Source organism: Hyperolius riggenbachi, chromosome 1 (genome assembly GCF_040937935.1).
Source record: "Hyperolius riggenbachi isolate aHypRig1 chromosome 1, aHypRig1.pri, whole genome shotgun sequence".
Lineage (NCBI taxonomy): Eukaryota > Metazoa > Chordata > Amphibia > Anura > Hyperoliidae > Hyperolius > Hyperolius riggenbachi.
This window is the reverse complement of record NC_090646.1, coordinates 419,779,196-419,798,423: the sequence shown is the minus strand read 5'-3', so window position 1 is coordinate 419,798,423 and position 19,228 is coordinate 419,779,196. Positions and strand designations below refer to the sequence as shown.

At 40.6% G+C, this 19,228-nt stretch overlaps 1 protein-coding gene across 1 annotated transcript in view; it reads left to right on the top strand.

Moving 5' to 3' along the window:
- The first annotated feature begins 833 nt into the window (after positions 1–833).
- TRPM6 (transient receptor potential cation channel subfamily M member 6) overlaps positions 834–19,228 on the top strand; it is a 194,711-nt gene continuing 176,316 nt past the window's right edge. The window contains exons 1-6 of the mRNA XM_068242291.1: positions 834–967; positions 3,508–3,688; positions 5,489–5,702; positions 11,259–11,383; positions 14,026–14,197; positions 17,563–17,737. Coding sequence (XP_068098392.1) covers positions 834–967; positions 3,508–3,688; positions 5,489–5,702; positions 11,259–11,383; positions 14,026–14,197; positions 17,563–17,737 — 1,001 coding nt within the window. The remainder of the gene's footprint in view (positions 968–3,507; positions 3,689–5,488; positions 5,703–11,258; positions 11,384–14,025; positions 14,198–17,562; positions 17,738–19,228) is intronic.

The following is a 19,228-nucleotide window of genomic DNA, read 5'->3' as shown; positions in this document are numbered from 1 at the left end:
GATGTCTGTTCATCGACTTTGTCCCAGTTTTTTATTTCGGCCCACTGTGTGTTCGAGTTTGACACCCTTGTCTTAAACAAATAGAGCAGAAGTCTTAGTAGCCTCTTGTGATTTCTGGATTTATAAGTAGGTGGCCTGCCATAGTAATTGCCATTCGGATAGTATCAGGAAAGTAGTGTAAATGTGCTTATGTAGTCTATGAACACTTCCATCTTTCATCCTACACATCTATATGACTGGGTATTATATTTGTGATAACACCCGCTGTGTTTTTTCTTTCTTTTGCAGATGCAGTGGGGTATGTCAGGTCTGCCAGAACCTAATCAGGTGATGTATGGCAATAGAGTTGTATGTGCTGTAGTGAGCCATTTAGGAAGGCTTAAGAGAAAAAAATGCCTTTGTCCTAAAACAAAGAGTCATATGTTTGTAGTTGTTTACTGTGACACTGTTTTCAAGGCTTGTCCAAGTAGGTATTTGAACAGAGTTTTACATTTGATTTCATCTGACATAAACTATGGATCTGGCCGGTGTACATTGTTTGGCACCATGCTTCTTCAATCAGTAAGCTTGTGTGTTTGCTTCTGTAATAAAATGCCAGTTAATCTGATCAGTGGAAGACAAACCAGTTTATGTTGGTGCAACAGTTGCCTTTTATAATACATGTGATGCAAGTTGTAATTACTTGTGTAAGTAAATGGCAGCATGAACAATTTCAGCAATAACTGTAACAATTGGATGCTGCTCTCTTTCTGTTTCTCAAGATTAAAGTGTATCCAAGCCGAAGCTTGGGTACAAAACGCATACTTGCCTAAGAAAAGGGAAGCCTCTGGATAATGCGGCTTCACACAGCTTTCTCTGGTACACCATTGCTGCTTGCGGACCCTCCAAACATTACCATCGAGGGGTTGTCAGGAATCTTATCAAAGCCGCACTCCTCTTCAAGCACGAGTATGGCTGCACCTGCTCAGTAAGCCAGAGCCGCTTGTGCATGAGAGGCTCTGTGCTATTGCCGCACTTGTGCCAGAGGAAGGTCACAATCAGCTGGACAGCTGCGGAGGACCAGAGGACACCGTGGGAATGCTCACTAGGAATCAATGGCTTTCCTCTCCTTAGACAAGACAGAGAACATTATATTGTACTTATCTCCTGGTGGACTCAAAGCGCCAGAGCTGCAGCTAATAGGGCGCGCTCTCTATTGGCAGTAGCAGCGTAAGAGTTGATACAAATTCTGCAATAAATATGCAGTGTGTCTACTTCCTGCTTTCATGGAAGCAGACATAGAGTTAACATCCTGTGTTTACAAATTAACTCTCTGCTATGGCCACCAGCTGGCACAGCTGAGGGATCAAAATACAACTTTTTCTTAGTCACAGATGAGGGGGGATTAGTCAGGCTAAACTCTCTAAATACATACAGGGTGCATTTCTCTATGTTTTCATTCTGTCCAGTGCAAGAGTTTTTAACTCTGATAAATATGTAATTCGGTGCAAACACTGGATAGATAGACTTTCATCCATGGTGCTTTTCTATCACTGTTCTCTATGTATTTGACTGGTCCTTAGGCAGGACAAAGAATTCATATACAGTATTTAATATATGCTTTGACCTATTTGTTATAAAGTCTATTTATAATCTAAAGTACTACTGTAATATGCAGCAGTAGTCCTCCTAATACTGTTGACCCCTTTGGATAGCTGATTTTGGTTATATGGGGCCATATTCAATTCACTTTTCAGAAAACTCAGGAGAAAAAGTTAATTGCATATGGGCCATGGTGTTTAAACCATCATGCAAATTAGCTGCCCTTGAGAAAGCAAGATAATAATGTGCCCCTGATAGAAGCAGTAGTTAGAGTTGGCTGTCCAAAATGTCAGCACTTGAGTGGGAGAGGCTTGTGCCCACCATTTGGAACAAGGCAGTTACCTTTGACTCAGGTTGTGTTCACCACTAGGAAGGTAGCTATGGGTACAAATATTTTTTTTAATACAAGCGAAGGATTTCATTTTTAAATGCCCCATTTGCAAAGCATTGTGCACATGCTAGATTGTAAGTAAACGGTGATTGTTTGGGGTGACAATATAGCATGAATACAGGTTTTGCCCTGACATTTGCTCTTTATTCTTCTTCAGAAGAGTTGGATAATACTCACCCTACATCCATGGTAGTCCCTGCTGTGGGATTCTTCCTGCTTACCCTTCCTCTCTCCCCCTCCATAATATATAACAGGCTGCTCAGAAGGTGCCCAATGGCATGTCTATACTAAGATCATTCCTAAACTGTCACCCAAAACAATCATAAAAAATATCTATAGTATGTAATAAAGCTTTTGTGTTTTGTGGGCAGAAAATAAATGTCTCTAACATCACAAAGGATCATATATAAGCCTTTTTTCTACAGTTTTGTGTATATTTAGAGCCTACGTACTCTTTTTTTTTTTTTTTTTTTTTTTACATTTTTAGACCTTCCCCAATTCCCTTCTACTGCCCCCCCCCCAATACTCACTGGGGCCCTTGAAAGTTCCAGAGATAGTCACACTAAGGCTTCCATTCAGAACCCATTAGCTGCAGTAGTCCAGCCTCTGCAGCAGTCTGGCCTCTTAAAGTTCTACCTCTTAAACTACATGTAAATATCTCTTGATATTGGGGAGATCTACACATCCATCTTCATACAGGCAGCTCTCAAATGTACTGTATTTCCCTTAATGGTAGAAATGGCTATGATCTTGCCATTGCGCCTAGGTTACTGCAGTGGCCAAAGTGCTGTGAACACTTGTGCACGGTTCTTTCATTTCATATACAATCAGGACCTCCTATTGCGCATGTACTGCATCTAATTGCACATGTTCACTGGTTCACACAGGCATCTGCCCAGCTTTTGGCGGCGTTGTGTTTGGCAGAGCTGCGGCGGCGACACGTTCAGACTTTCAGCGGCTTTCCGTGGCTTTCGGTTGCGGTCTGCGTTTTTCTTCCCCATAGGTGGACATTACCCATGGTGGTTAACCGCCCCAGGATGCTACATGTAGAGTCCAGGGTCACCTCGAACGGCAGGTAAAATCGGGATCCGAACGCTGCGTTCGCGTAAACTCCAGTAGAAGCCTGGTACAAATGCTCCCATTCACTTCAATGGGAGCATTCAACGCCAAGTCCCGAATGCTGGCGGTAAACGTGGGGCAGACGCCTGTGTGAACCAGCTCTAAGATAATTGTGTACAAAGCATGGCTAAGGATGGGACAAAAATGATGCATGCGTAATAGCAAAACAGAGAGGATGGAAGTAAATCAAGAAGAACTTTATTATATGCTATGTTTATTTTATTGACTTTGAAGTTGTTTACATTTTCAGTGTAAGCACACTAACAGTGTAAAGTGTTCATAACGTGGCTGGCTGTAACATTGTAGAGTATCGATCCGTACAATTGCAGTTATTAAAATGTAAACCTAAGGATTTCTTTTGATGGTATTATCAGAGTGAAGCTGCTCTCATGCAGGAATGTTATACCATGTTTTAGATGCTGCTGTGGGAGACTGTTTGTAGATCACCCTGGCTTGGATTATGAATGGCCAGGTAGTTCTCCTCCACAGGAGGGATGTGATGAAGAATGGTCGGTCCAGACACATACAAAGTCCAGTCCCACAGATGCATTTGGCACAATAGATTTCCAGGACAGTCATCATACATATCATGCAAAGGTGGGACATATTTTTTATAATCTAATATAGTGAACAGTTTTATGCTGACATGTGTTTTCATATCCTTTATCAATACCTGTTAATCAGGGATGACAATTGAGATGCAAATGATTCTGAGGTAATGCATGGTGATACAAATTTTTTTTATGCAAAATTCTTTTATGAAGCCGAGGTGGCATTCGATTTGTCTATTTTCAAGCAGCATACATTTGTATAATTTGATACTGTTAATAACAGCTGACTACAGTAATATAACAAAATATAACTAATAGTTACACTGTAAGGAGTAATATGCATTGATAACATTTATGACTGGGGTTTACAGGAGTTTTTTAAAGCAGACATTTGCAAAAACGGGGCACAGGAGCCCTTGCTGAAAAAAGGGCGCTGCCATAGGCGCCCATTCTAAAAGCCGCTATTTGAGGCAAGGCAGGGAAATTTTGGGCGCGTGGAGGCACTTGATAGAATCACAGGCGCTAATCTGCAGTAAGCTAATTGGAATGAACAGACTAGTTAAAGTGATCAATGTTCCTTAACACAATTTGCGTGTCCGTTCCTCCGCTAATGTCCAATCTGTAAAATTCACATTTGTCCCTCAAGTTTGGACCAAACATTAATGATGGTAATAATAAATATGTTTAATATATAAGAGAGAACAGAGGCGCCAAAAGGATAAAAGGGGTTTTAAAGGAAAAGGAGCTTAAAAGCCAAAACTTGGTAATTAGAGGAGGCAGTGGTGGACTTACCCCCTCCAAGCAGACACAACACGACTGTACATTCAGTCTATTTATTAACGAACTCCAGATAAAACAAAGCAACGCGTTTCACGGGTCAGCGCCCGCTTCCTCAGGCAATAGAAAAAGGAGTTACAGCATCTAGCAAAACAAACGACACTCAGCGCCTCTGACTACAGAGGCAGAGGCGCTGAGTGTTGTTTGTTTTGCTAGATGCTGTAACTCCTTTTTCTATTGCCTGAGGAAGCGGGCGCTGACCCGTGAAACGCGTTGCTTTGTTTTATCTGGAGTTCGTTAATAAATAGACCGAATGTACAGTCGTGTTGTGTCTGCTTGGAGGGGGTAAGTCCACCACCGCCTCCTCTAATTACCAAGTTTTGGCTTTTAAGCTCCTTTAAAACCCCTTTTATCCTTTTGGCGCCTCTGTTCTCTCTTATATAATATTGTATCCACCCTTGGTGGAGGGTTGCGACCCTTTCTACTATCTACAGAGAGCGACTTCTTATTCCTGAGTGGGGTCAGGATAATCTCCCCACCTGCCTTTTCAGTGGTTGCCTATTGGTGACCCATGTTTGTGAGTATAACAGCTATTACTCTTTGTCATTACCCCCTTTGTCAATACATACTACACTATTGGGGCTCTTGGTGTTCCTCTGTTTATCTCGTTTATAAATATGTTTAAGGTGCATGACATCAGAGTTTAACTGACAACCAGCACAAGTGAATAAAAACATTTGATGAAGGAAATGTTAGTTCTGGTTTGCTTAAAGGTGCCAATCAATTTTACAATCTTGATTGTACAATCTTACCAAATCTATGTAGTAGAAGGGTAAAATGAGTGACTATATTTTGAATGGATACTTCATGCAGTCCGTGATACTACATAGAAGTGGTAAGATCATGATTGTATCATGAATGGGCAGCTTTAAATAAGCACTTCCGCTAAATACATGCATGTGACTAGGAGACATTTATGCCTGGGGTTAGCTTCTATAACTCTTCATGTTTGTTATTATAGTTTCAGAAATAAGTCCCTGTTATTATAGAGTAGTTATTTTTTTTTCAGTACATAAGAGTGTCCTATGACACGGCCCTGGACCAGTTGATGCATCTCATGATAAAGGAATGGCAGATGGAGTTTCCCAAGCTTGTTATTTCTGTTCATGGAGGCATTGAAAATTTTAAGCTTCCTCCTAAAGTTGGACAGGTTTTCGGTAAAGGCTTGGTGAAGGCTGCAGAGACAACAGGGGCATGGATCTTTACAGAGGGTATTAATACAGGTACGTAGTACACATTACTTTGCGGCATTTTATGTTTTATTTAACCACTTCATGACAAGTTGACTTATAAAAACATCCTGCTAGAGCCTCTTAATGGCTCCAGGACGTTTTTATAAGTCACAGTGCTGCTGCCGCTGTGCGCGTGCACGTGCGTGCCCCCACGCGTGCACGTGCATTCCCGTGCACGTGAAGATAGTTTAAAAAAAAAAAACAAAGAAAAAAATACACCTTTATTTCCAAATACTATATTGTCACCATACTTTGTACTAGGGACATAATTAAAATCTTGTGATATCCAGGACAAATAGGCAGATAAAATGTGTGGGTTTTATGCACAGTAGCAGTGTTAATACTAAAACTGTATTTTTTCATTTGTTCCTTGTTTTTTCCTTTAAAATGCATTGAAAATAAAGCAATTACTGAAAACAAATATCAACCCCAAAAAGCCCAATTGGTGGTGGAAAAAAAAAACAAGATATAGAGCTTTTAATTGTGTTTTAGTAGTGATTAAGCTATTGGCAAATGAAAGGGATGAGCACTGAAAGGTGAAAAACGCTCTTGTCCGTTAGGGTAAAAACATCTTTGGGGTGAAGTGGTTTGGTTAATGTTTAATTAATTTTATTTCTTTGTAAGTGGGAAAACTCAAAAATTTTAGTAGATCAAATAATTATTTCGTACGCTGTATGTTCTGCCTGTCTTTGTGAGGGTTTTTTCTGGGTGTTCCAGCTACCTTCATAACTCCAATCACTGATAGGTTAAATGACTTTGTGTCCAAAAACTATCTCTAGACTATGGTAAGGATATTACATTGTGAGCCCCTCTGAAAGGACAGGTTTTATTTTCAGTGTAGAAGTGTGAACTTGAATATAATCTTGTTCCCATCTACTACGTTGTGCTTTTAAAACTAGAAGTTAAGCAATTACTTGACTTAAAAGCAGGCCTATCCCTATAGTTGTAACTAAGCACGAGACATGTGCAGGCCATAGTACAAATTCTTGCTTAGCTTGCAATGAACATCGTACATCCGTGACTGCAGTATTAATGATTGTATTTTCTGACAGAGGTATACAGACGGTTCTTGGAATTCAGGGTGAACCAAGCAAATTATTTCCCATAGAGTAGTGTACAGATGGTAAACCTTCCATCTGCAGACTACCTCACAGGTGACATTTTTCTTTGTACAGACTTGGTTATATATGTAAACATGATAGGTGTTTAGGTTTGGTCAGTGTGAGTAATTTGGGTGAGGGGCATAGATATGCTAGCCACAATTGTTATAGGGGGCCAGGAAGATTCGGATTCTTATTCTGATTCTGAATGGTGAAGAAATATGGATCACTAGAAGATCTCACCAGTGATTGAACCTGTCAGAAAATAGAGATACATGTGTGGCGTATGGCCAGCTTAATGGTGTTTGTAGATCAGGTATGCAATTGATATCATCCAGATGTTGATCGTTTACCCATGCTACAAATTTGCACCCCTTGTACTTTCACTATTTGGCTAGACTTTTTTATTCTCATGCCTAATAAAACATGTGAGGGGCACACTGTAGTGGCACAGCCTTTGGTGCTAGTGACCTTGTCCTGTTCCTAAATATGGCATTGTATTGTTATTGCACAGTACTTGGCACCAACATTTTTTTTTTAGGTGACTATAGACTTGTCACTTTGCTTGGCTAAAATAAAAAGAAAGATCTTTCAATATCAAAACAGAAAAGCTAAAAATCTAGTCCACCAGGACAGGTTGTATACTGCCTGTTTTCTTGGGTCTGAGGCATAACTCCTTTGGTGTTGAAGACCAAGGTTTAAATCCTGCTTGGAGCCAGCAAGAGTCCCTAACAATCCAGGGTAGCCTTCAGGGTGTGGCCTGAGGGGTGCGCTTCTGAAGTACTTTGAGTCTGACAGGAGAAAAAAGCATAATACAGTGTTTTAGCATTTCATAAGCATCACTTTAGCACAACATGCTCTTCAGAGTCTAATAGCCAGGCAACTGCTTGAATTGTGCAGCATTTTCAAGTCTAAAGCTATCAATTAGTACAGTGTCAATGGACATGTCTGCAATTCATTTTACCTATTACACAATTTTAACATTTACACAGCATAGAGATACAAATGATTCAGAACACTGCCCAGAAGAGATTATCTTATCTGCATATCTGTTACCTTTATCCCATGCAATATGCAGAAAAGACTCATATGTCAACAACTACCCAACCAGAGTAATAGAAGTACACATAAGTGGTGCCTTCACAAATCAACAGAAAGGCATTAAAGGCTATAGTTTACTTTTGGGGTGTTTGATGTACTTATTTTACTCTAGATCTCAGGATGACAGATTTGCTTTACTAGGCTGTGGGCCTTTAGCATGTCTACTGAGGCATAGCTATGGAATGTATTTCCAAATGATTATGTTGTAGACAACCTCTTATTACAGCGTATTAGCTCTAAGGCTTGGTTCCCATCTGTCCCTGGACCACGTGCAGCTGAAGTGCACAGTGTACTGTCTGCTGTGGTCCAGCTGGAGCCTGGGGCGGATGTGTTACCACCATAGGCTAAAAGGGGAATGCATCCACTCGTCCGGGATTATCAGGGACTGCACAGAACTGCGGACTGCTTATTACAATGGATTCAACAGATCAGTTGCAGGCTGACAACTGTCAGCTTAGCAATGAGCACAGAACAGACAAAAAATGTCCGTTCTCAGCTCAAGTGGGAACACAGCCTTATGGCCTGTTTCCACTACATGCAGATTGGATGCAGAATAGATGCCAAAAAACTGACTCCAATGAATGCCTATAGGCCTGTTTCCACTAAACGCGATTTTTCTGATGCAGATTTTCCCATAGGTATTCATTGGAGTCTGTAAGGGCCTGTTTCCACTACACGCAGATTTTATGCAGATTGGATGCAGAATGGATGCAGAAAAACTGACTCCAATGAAAGCCTATGGGAAAATCTGCATCAGAATAATCGCGTTTAGTGGAAACAGGCCCATAGGAATTCATTGGAGTCAGTTTTTCTGCATCCGTTCTGCATCCATTCTGCATCCAATCTGCATCAAATCTGCGTGTAGTGGAAACAGGCCCTAATACTTTAGCATGTTGTGAAATGGGGTAGAAGAAAGTCGGATACATTCTGAAATCTCCACTATCTGTCATTGTATTGGCTACATTTTCATTCTGTCCCTTATCTTTATAGAAGGCATTCTCCGTTTACACTGGGGTTCCAAGATGAGAACCTGTAAATCAAATTTACCAAAAATATTAAACCATACCCTTTCATTGTAGATTGTGGTCATTGCTTTAGATGTGTTCCATTTACCATATTTTGTTCCCTTTAAATTCCTTTGAGAATGAAAGAAAGATGGATCCTTTTAGTTGCAAATGTGTCTTGGTAAGAAACGGTGCTTCTTGAAAAATGTCCCTTGCACAGATAAGATGAAGTTAGATCTTTCTTACATTTCCACAGAGGAAGTTGTATATCTTTCAAAAAAAAGAATACTTACTGAGAAACATGGTGGAGGTTCATTATCTATTGGGGCTGCATTTGGGGTTGGAGTGCCTTGAGTATGTGCAAGGTTCAATATCTCTATACTATTAAGACATTATGGAGCAAAATGTACTGCCCAGTGTCAAAAAAGATTGTTCAGTTGCAGGCCGTGAATCTACCAACAGGGTAATTGCTGACAACACACAGCTTACAGCATTCAAGAATGAACCTTGATTTTAACAATCTCAAACATATTTGGAAAACCTGACACAGCTTGTTCACAGTGATTGCTTTTAAAGCTTGTGCAACTAAATATTACCTTAGGCATTATATCATCATTTTTGTACATTACATTTTCATTTGTATTATTATTTAACTACTTAACGACCGTGTCACGCCGATGGGCATGACCGCGGCGGCAGCCCCAGGACCACATAATGCCAATTGGCGTCAAGTCCTGGGGCTGGCTTTTGCATTAGATTGCGCACGCCGATGTGCGCACATCTCCGCTCCGTCTTCAGTCTCCTAGTGCCGCTCGAAGACTGTAAGACGGTGAAACCGCCATCTATTAGCATAGTACATCGCTGCGATGTACGGCACCACTGTACTGGGGACAGCCATGTGACATGGCTGTCCCCCTGGGACACAGGAGAGCGATCGACTCTCATAGGCTGAAGCCTATAACAGTAGATCGCCGCTATTGGCTGGCTGGGGAGGGAGGGAGTTTGAATTTTTTTTTTTAAGAAATAAAGAAATATATTTGTAAATTAATGCAAAAAATATTTTTATAAAAAACAAACAAACAAACACTGGGGGAATGATCAGATCCCACCAACAGAAAGCTCTGTTGGTGAGGAGAAAAGGGGGGGGGGGGGGGGGGGATCACTTGTGTGCTGAGTTGTGCGGCCCTGCAGCGAAGCCTTAAAGCTGCAGTGGCCTATTAACAGAAGAATAACCTGCAGTATTCAAGTGGTTAAAACATTCAGTTGACGTTTGATCTTAGGTAAATATAAAACAAACAGTTATAGGTGACAATCACGTTTTTCTATTTTTATTTGCATATATTTCTAGGCATAGGTACAGAGCCATAGGTTCACCAACCCTTACCTGAACCCAACACTATAAATATGTGCCATATGCAATACACTTTTTCTCCTGAGTTTTATGCTAGGTGGTATTTTCACATCTTGTCAGTAAAATGCCTTTTGGACCACCAGCAAGCAAGAAAATACTGAAAATAATTTTGACAGTACTTTTTCATTTTTTTTTGGTACTTTTTCAACTGAAAAGTGCTAAAAAGTTATATTAAAAAGAAGATGACAATGTAGCTCCTAGGGAAAACTCAGGAGAAAAAGTTAATTGTGCAAGGGACTATATGCCATATGCAATTAACTATTTCTCCTTGGTGATATTTTCAAACTTGTCAATAGAATGCCTTTTAAATTATCAGCAAGTAAGAACGTTTCTAGATACTTTTTGGTATATTTTCAATTGCTAAGTATTGCTATTGCTTATGTATAATAATTGCATAATACACACACACCATCAAAATTGGCTTTGTAAGCACAGATACAGCTACAGTGAGGGATTTGTAAGCAGAGGAAAAAGAATACCAGTGGTTAGTTAATAATTACCACTATTCACAGCATAGGTTGCCACAATACCAATAAAGCGAATTCAGTGATTGGGGGAGGGCCTGATGTAAGCCCCTCAGATCCATGGGCTCTGGTGTGGTCACAGCCTCTGCATCCCCTGTTCCTATGCATCCCCTGTTCCTATGCCACTGCATATATCAAATAAAATACAGCTACCAAAACGTACCGCTTTCAGAAATTGAATTGCCAGCCTCAAGCACAAGAGTTTTTCCCAGCAGTATGGCTTGTTATAGGCACACACGTGGTTTACTGACTTTGTTTTGTTTTATGTTGACTTTGAATAACTGGTGTTCTTATGATCAGTATGTTTTCTAATCCAGTTACATTCTTACACATGCCATTTTTAATAACTGGACTAAAGATTGATCATTTGATTTTAGCTTTATAAAACATGTTGTTTTGACCTCCAGGAATCTCTAAACATGTTGGTGATGCCCTGAAAGAGCATGCTTCCCAGCACCTAAGAAGAGTATGCACAATCGGAATCCCACCCTGGGGAATTATTGAGCATCAGAAAGATCTCATAGGAAAAGATGTGAGCTTTCTATGCCTTTTTATTTCCTTTTTATTGCATACCTAATATGACCCTGAAGAATACTGGAACAATGTTAGCTGAACTCATGAAATAAATTAGGTCACTTTTCTGAAAGCTGGAAGACACAACATTTTTTGTCCAACCCTTATCTAGGAGAATATTATGAAAATGATATCTGTTTGTAAGAACATGAGGAGTAAATACTCCAGTGTCAGGAGGTCATCTCTCACCTTTGACCTTTCATACCTCTGTTGGTTTACTTAAAGAAGAACTCCAGTGAATAACATGGAATAAAAAAAAAGTGCTTGATTTTTACAATGATTATGCATAAATGATTTAGTCAGTGTTTGCTCACTGTAAAATCTTTACTTTCCCAGATTTACATTCTGAAAAGTATCACATCGTGACATTTTTACTTCTGGCAGGTGATGTCACTGAAAGGAGATGCTGCTTGCATTTTTGGCAGTTGGAAACAGCTATTATTTACCACAATGCAACAAGGCTCCTATAGTGTGATGTTAGTACCTCAGTGTTGTGAGGCGCGGGCATCACACTGTGGGAGGGGTTTCACCACAATATCAGCCATACAGAGCCCCCTGATTATCCGTTTGAGAAAAGGTGAAGATTTCTCATGGGAAACGGGATATCAGCTACTGTTTGGCATGAAGTTCAATCCTTGGTTATGGTTTCTCTTTAATGTGATGCATGGCTTCACTGACCAACAACGATGCTCAGGAGCTCCTCTTGCTTGGCTCTCACTGCCACTTTGACTTATTTTATCTGCTCAAGCCTATCAACACTACTGAACATTTATACATACAGTTACCACTGTGGGTAATATTTCAAACATAACAACATTTCAGTTTCTTTTACTTAGAATTGCTTCTTTTGTTATGTTTTGATTTGTTTTTTCTAGTTATGTGCCTTTCTGATTAAAGTAAACCTCTCCTCAGGAACTGAACTTTGCATTGATCATTAATAGACAGCAGTTGTTACCAATATTTTATTCAGACATTCTATTTACATTTTATGGTAGAAACTGAAACCTCTGGCTAGGTTTCTGGTAATCAGAGATACGCTTAAAGTTTATGTGAGTTATTGGCTTTGTAGGAGCCAGAATTAACCAAAGCTATTCAGTCTCAGAAACTAAAGAATCATCTTTCTGGCAGCTTAATTAATAAATAATTAACTTTCTGAGTCTGCTTTTGGCAATTATAGAGGAAAAATCTCTACCGTCAAAATGATTATGCCTAAGATATTGTGCCTAACAGGCAAGGGGGACTAACATCAGTCAAAGATGCAGGGAGCCCCAACCACTTTCATCCCTGCTGGTCAGCAACCAATATTGTGCCTAACAGGCAGTAAGACTAATATAAATCAAGGCTGCTGGAAGCCCCACCCACTACTTTCCTCCGTGCAGGTCAGCAACCAAAGAAGTCACCTTTTTTACAATACGTCTTTATAAACAAGGAAGCTGAACACATAGCAAAGACAGTGCCCTTTATACTGTTCTAAGACAGGAAAATACCTAATTTAAACATAGGAGTAGTGTTTTGTTATGAGGCTTAGTATACTGTTAAAGTGGAACAAAACTCAGAACTTCTCCTCTGTTCTAAATCAGCAAGATAACTTGTATGGAAAAAATATCTCTTCATTACGATTTATGGAAATCCTAAAGAAACCATGAAACTTTAACTTGGATTCACTTTGTAGGGGCACTGAAAGGGTTAACCTCCCTGCTGGTTATCCTGAGCTCAGCTCGGGGTAACCTGCCGCTGAGGATTCCTCAGGCCCTTCTGGGCCGATTTGCATAATTTTTTTTTTGTTACACGCAGCTAGCACTTTGCTAGCTGCGTGTAACTTACGATCGCCGCCGCTCCGCGCCGCCGATTCGCCGCAACCCGCCGCATCAGCGGGTGCCCCCCCCCTCCCGAGACCCGTGCGCTGCCTGGCCAATCAGTGCCAGGCAGCGTCGAGGGGTGGTTCGGGACTCCCTCTGACGTCATGACGTCGGTGACGTCATCGCGCCCGTCGCCATGGCGACGGGGGGAGCCCTCCTGGAAATCCCGTTCAGAACGGGATTTCCGGATGGGTATATGCACCGGTGGCGATCGGCGCATTCGGGGGGACGCCGCAGGGAGGGGGGAAGCATGTAGCTAGCGCTAGGCTAGCTACATGCTAAAAAAAAAAAATGCCAAAAAACACCCTCCCTGCCGTGCGCAGCAATTTTTTATAACGGCAGGGAGGTTAAGCCTCAGTGTTTATAAATGATGAGACAGTGGTCAAAGATCCTGGCATAGCTCTTCCTTTTGTTTTCACAGCTACTGATAAGGCAGTTTGATTTGGCTAAACAAACAAATATCACTGCAGCAGTGAATCACATAGGTGGAATGAAGACTTTTGAGGAACTATATATGGAATGAAGACTTTTCATTGTGTTCTGTGCTAGAGTTTGGGTCCACTTTAAATATATTACTACCTAGCAGTGGCCTTAGATAATAAATCAAAATGTAGGTTTGCTTCAAAATGTCTTAGCAAGCATCATTTTGTGTTGAAGATATTTTCTTGTAAATGTCTGTATTTGAAATCACAACCACTAAGCAGCATCTTTGGTCATGAAGATGTCTGTTCTTTTATTCTAGGCAGTTTGTCCTTACCAAACTCTGTTGAACCCGCTTAGTAAGCTGAGCACCTTGAACAGTATGCACTCTCACTTCATCATGGTGGATGATGGAACAGTTGGGAAGTTTGGTAATGAGATGAAACTTAGAAGGAATTTAGAAGAATACATATCTCTTCAAAAAATACACACCAGTAAGTTGTTTAGTTTATTTCTGATTTGCATAAGCATACTTGGTGTGCCTTGAAATATTAAGCTTGTAAAATATGAATTACTATAAAGTACAATGCATATGTCATCCACCATGTCAGTAAGGCATAGAATCCAGCTCAGTAAAGTGTTATTGTAAAATAATACATAGTTACATAGTTACAAGCATCACACTTTGTACTAAATAGACCTCATTAGACTTCTTGTTCTGTTAGGGGACAACAAATAAGAATGTAATTCAACAAAAATAGTGGTAGAAAAACGTCCTTCAGCTATCTTTTAAGGTTAATTTAGCGCCAACTTAAATTCAAAAAGGATGCCTAATGTGTGTGTGAAGCGCTGTGCAGATCCTTACCACACTTTCCTTGCCCCGGGATCTCCCTCCATTCTCTAGTAATAATCCAATTCCTCCTCTTCCTGGTCAGTGCCAGACATACTGTGTTGCGCATGCGCAGTATCTCCGTTAGGGTGCCTTGTGACAATGTGAATGCTTACATCATATGATCATATGGCGTCGCCAGGAAGCGGGGTCACAAGGCGCCCTAGCAGACAATCTTAAAAACTCAATATTGTGAACAACACACGGTATATAAAAAACACCTAGCAAACCTGCATGCACAGGCAACCTGCACCTCTCAAACATACTGGCCTATGACCCCAGCTGTGGACACGTAAATTGTCCTCCAAACAATGAATCCATATATCAATAATTAGAACGACAAGGTCATTGTATCCATTCTCCAATGTAATGTTATTCTTTATGCATCAGATCAACAAATATATCCAAGTTTACATGCACCATGGAGCACCACCACCTATGCAGTGGTGGAAGATCTTTACGCTATGCCATAACAACAATGAGCAACAACTGCGGGTGAGTGAGCAACAACTATGGGTAAGATCTCCCCTAAGGTCCTTTTTCCACAGCACAGCTGAATCGCAAAATAGCTAATCGCAAGTGATTTTTAAATCGCTAGGGTTGTTACTTTATCACAGAAATCATGAGAAGTATTTTCCACTACAGTGATTCAATTTGCAAATCGCAATCACTTTCTGGAGCGATTTTTAGAGGGATAATGCAATGCAAATGAAAAATTGCAATCGCATAACAATTAAAGAAAAATCGCAATTGCTGGCGTTTATTATTTGTGATTGCGATTGCTAGTGGAAAAGGGCCCTAATACATATAGAGCTTGGGACACGAAAGAGAGAGAGATGCTGTACACACGTGTGGAGATTTTCAATGCACATTTTACTGGAAACTTTGTAAGTGGATTACCTTTTATCTCTTTTATGGAATAAATGGTATGCTATGAAGATTTTTGTTTTGAGTTTTTAAAGGAGGGATTGTTTCTGCTGGGTTGCTGAGTATATAGAATTGCTCAATGCGATTGTAAGTGAGATAGCAGTACCCACGCTATATGCATGTGTTTTATCTATATATGACGCGGAGGATTGCTGCTAAAATCATGAGAAGAGGGTTGATATCCCGTCATTAAGCTGTTTAAGCTGGTCTGTGATTCGGTCAGCCATATGATTCGGTGAGCGCAATCTGTGTTATTGGGCTGCATGCGGACACAGATGAGTGTTGAACCTGAGAAGGTGGAACTGGGTATTGTCAGTTACACTATTTTTTTCTTCTTCTCTGTTTCTTCCTTTAAGAACTTGAGACTTGAGACTTCAGAACCCAAGGAGTGGGGAGAAGTGACTGGCTCTCTGGTCCTACAGAGACTTGGGGTGATGTATAGGATATGAAGAGAGACATTGCTTATGCTAAACAATTTTGATTGAACTTTAATATATACTAGTGACCTAAGCCCGTTTAAAAACGGGCTCTAGGTCTGTCACCGCCAGTACAGTGCGCACCCACCCGCCGCACACACACATGCCCGCCACACGCACATACGACAGCCCACCCGCTTAGCTGGCCCATCCTGCGTCCAGTCCCAATGGCTGTGTCAGTGCAGGACAAACGCAGTAGCGTTTGACACTGACACAGGGACATGGGACGCAGGGACACTTGTATTTTATTAGGTAGGATTCCCGTAGAGCACTTATCTTTTATTGAAATTTTACTTGATTTTATTATTGCGTGAAGCGACCTAGGTTTGTATACTGTTAGTAAGAGAGGTCATCCTCTGAAGGTGGTGGTGGAGCGCAAGGCTACTTTCTCAATTTTACATATAGCTATAGCATCTAAGTTATTACACAACAGCCATGACTTTGCATGTTTCTCAGCAGTCACCACATACGAGCAGACAACGCTGACATTGGGCTTTGTGCTGAAACCCATCTTGCACAGTGGACTTGGTTTGCCATAATTAGCTGATGAGAGAGCCCATCATTGTTAAATTGCTGGCAATGCCTTTACGTTCACTATAGGAGGATGTAGCTGGACCCTAGTGCATAATTGTACTTGCGGAGTACATATATTATACATTAACTGTTCTACTTTATTCAGCTAAATTTGTTACGTTCAGAGCCTGAACTGCGATTGGGTTCAGTGCTCTGTTGAAGTTTCTGAACTTGGATACCTTTGTGTATACAATGCATAAAGAGTAACGATACATTGAGGAATGGATGCAATCACCTTGTCTTTCTGATTACTGATAAATGAATTGTTTGGAGGACAATTTTTGTGTCCACAGTGGGAGTCATAGGCCAGTATGTTTGAGAGGTGCTGGTTGCCTGTGGGGGAACCTGTTTTTATATATTTTTTAATAACATTATATATATGTGTGTGTGTGTGTGTGTGTGTGTGTCATAAATATAGTTTTAACTAAGCTGAGGCCTTTGTGGCCTTTACAGAAATCAGACACTGCTAATCTTACCTTTATGAAGTCCTGCCTCTGTTCCTTACAGTGCTGTCTTGTAATAGGTGATCACGAGATCTAGATTTAAAGGTAAAACTCCCCGACCGTAATCTAGGAAATAGGAAAAAGGCTGGAATTTAACTTCAAGGAAACCTTACCTGGGGCTTTCACCAGCTCCTTGCTGACGTCCTGTGCCTGCGCCGTCACTCATGATCATCTGGTTCCCCACTGCGGTTCAGTTTTGTTTTCAGCGACTGGCCAGTTGCCAAGCCATTGCGCTTGCACAGGACAGCCTCAGGGACAGGAGCGCGATCGAGGTCGCACGGTCAGATCTGTGCAGCTGTACCAGCTCGGCGACTGACCAGTGAGTGACGGTTCAGGCACAGGACGTCTGCAGGAGACTGATGAAAGCCCCAAGTAAGTGAAACTTTTTTCCGGCTTGGTTAACGTTCCCTTTAAACATTATATACCAGTATGTATGTATGTAAGTATTTATGTTATTGAGCAGCTTGCTTATTTATATCATTTGCTTGCAGGATTGGGACAGAGAGTACCAGTGGTTGGACTGGTTGTTGAAGGTGGCCCAGATGTGATCCCCGTAGTTTGGGAATATGTCAGAAGTACACCGTCAGTTCCGGTAGTAGTCTGTGAGGGGACTGGGAGAGTAGCTGACATATTGGCTTTTACTCACAAGCACACTACTGATGGAGGGTAACCCTGTTGTAATAATCATTTACTATTATTGACTATTTTTCATTGAAAATATTACAAAAAATATATTATATCTTCTGCATTGGCTTTTCAAAGCTTAATTATACAGATTGATTCAAAGCTTAATTCTTTGTTTTGTTGTTTAATCTTTCATTTCATAGACTAGTACACATGCTAGTGTAAACAATCAAATGGCATGGAAATCACAGGTTGATACTTATACCAATCTAATATAAGTGCAGTACTGGGGTCTTAGTAGTTAAATCAATATGAAAGCTTGCAATATAAACTCTCTAAACACATGTATATCTATATCCATGGCAGAAAAAGGAAAAATGTGAAGTGTATTATTACTTAATGTTGAACCATAATCTGTTGTGTACTTAATTACTTCAGCTAACATACTAAACAATATCGTTTGCCAGATCAGTTTTTACAGTTTTGTGTTTTGTTTTTGTTTGTTTTTTAACTTTAAAGAGGAACTCCAGTGAAAATAATGTAATAAAAAGTGTTTAATTTTTACAATAATTATGTATAAATGATTTAGTCAGTGTTTGCCCATTGTAAAATCTTTTAAACCCCTGATTTACATCCTGGCATTTATTACATGGTGACATTTTTACTGTTGGCTGGTGATGTAGCTGCTGCATGCTTTTTTGGCAGTTGGAAACAGCTGTAAACCGCTATTTCCCACAATGCAACAAGATTCACAGACAGGAAACTGCCAGGAGTACCTCGGTCCTCAGTCATGCAGCGCCCCCTGATGGTCTGTTTGTGAAAAGGAATAGATTTCTCATGTAAAAGGGGTATAAGCTACTGATTGGGATAAAGTTCAATTCTTGGTTGGAGTTTCTCTTTAAGGCAGAGGTGTCAAACTCAATTTGCGTAAGGTGCCAAAACCTAAAACCTAGTCTAAGTTGCAGGCCAAATCATCAAGATTTAACATTTATTGAGCTGTTGCAAACCAAATGGTGTAACTATAGTGACCATGGGAGGAGGGGGGGCATAGAGCATGCAGAATGTTTACTTCTGACAATGATGCACACTTAAAGCTCTCGAGGTCCACATAAAATGGTGAGAATAGCCAGATTAGGCCCGTGGGCCTTAAGTTTGAATCCAGTGCTTTAAAGGGAACCTGAAGTGAGTACAATTATTTAAAATAAACACATGATGTAGCTGCAAATGAATATGACATACTTACCTCACCGTCAGTTCCTCCTAGAAGCTCACTATTTGCTTCTTAAAGTGATCCCTTCAAGTTCTGACAAGATTTTGTCAGAACTGAAATATACCAGTTGCTGTCAGTTATATATCAGCAGCTGTCAGTTACAACTGAATGTGCAAGGTAATGTCCATGTTTCCCTATGGCTCATGTGGGCGATATTACAGTTTAACAGAGGAGGACGGAAAATTCCATTGATCACAGTGGACAAATGGGACGCAGGAGAGGAGAAAGAGATTGAGGAGTAGACTATGCCAGAGGTAGGTATG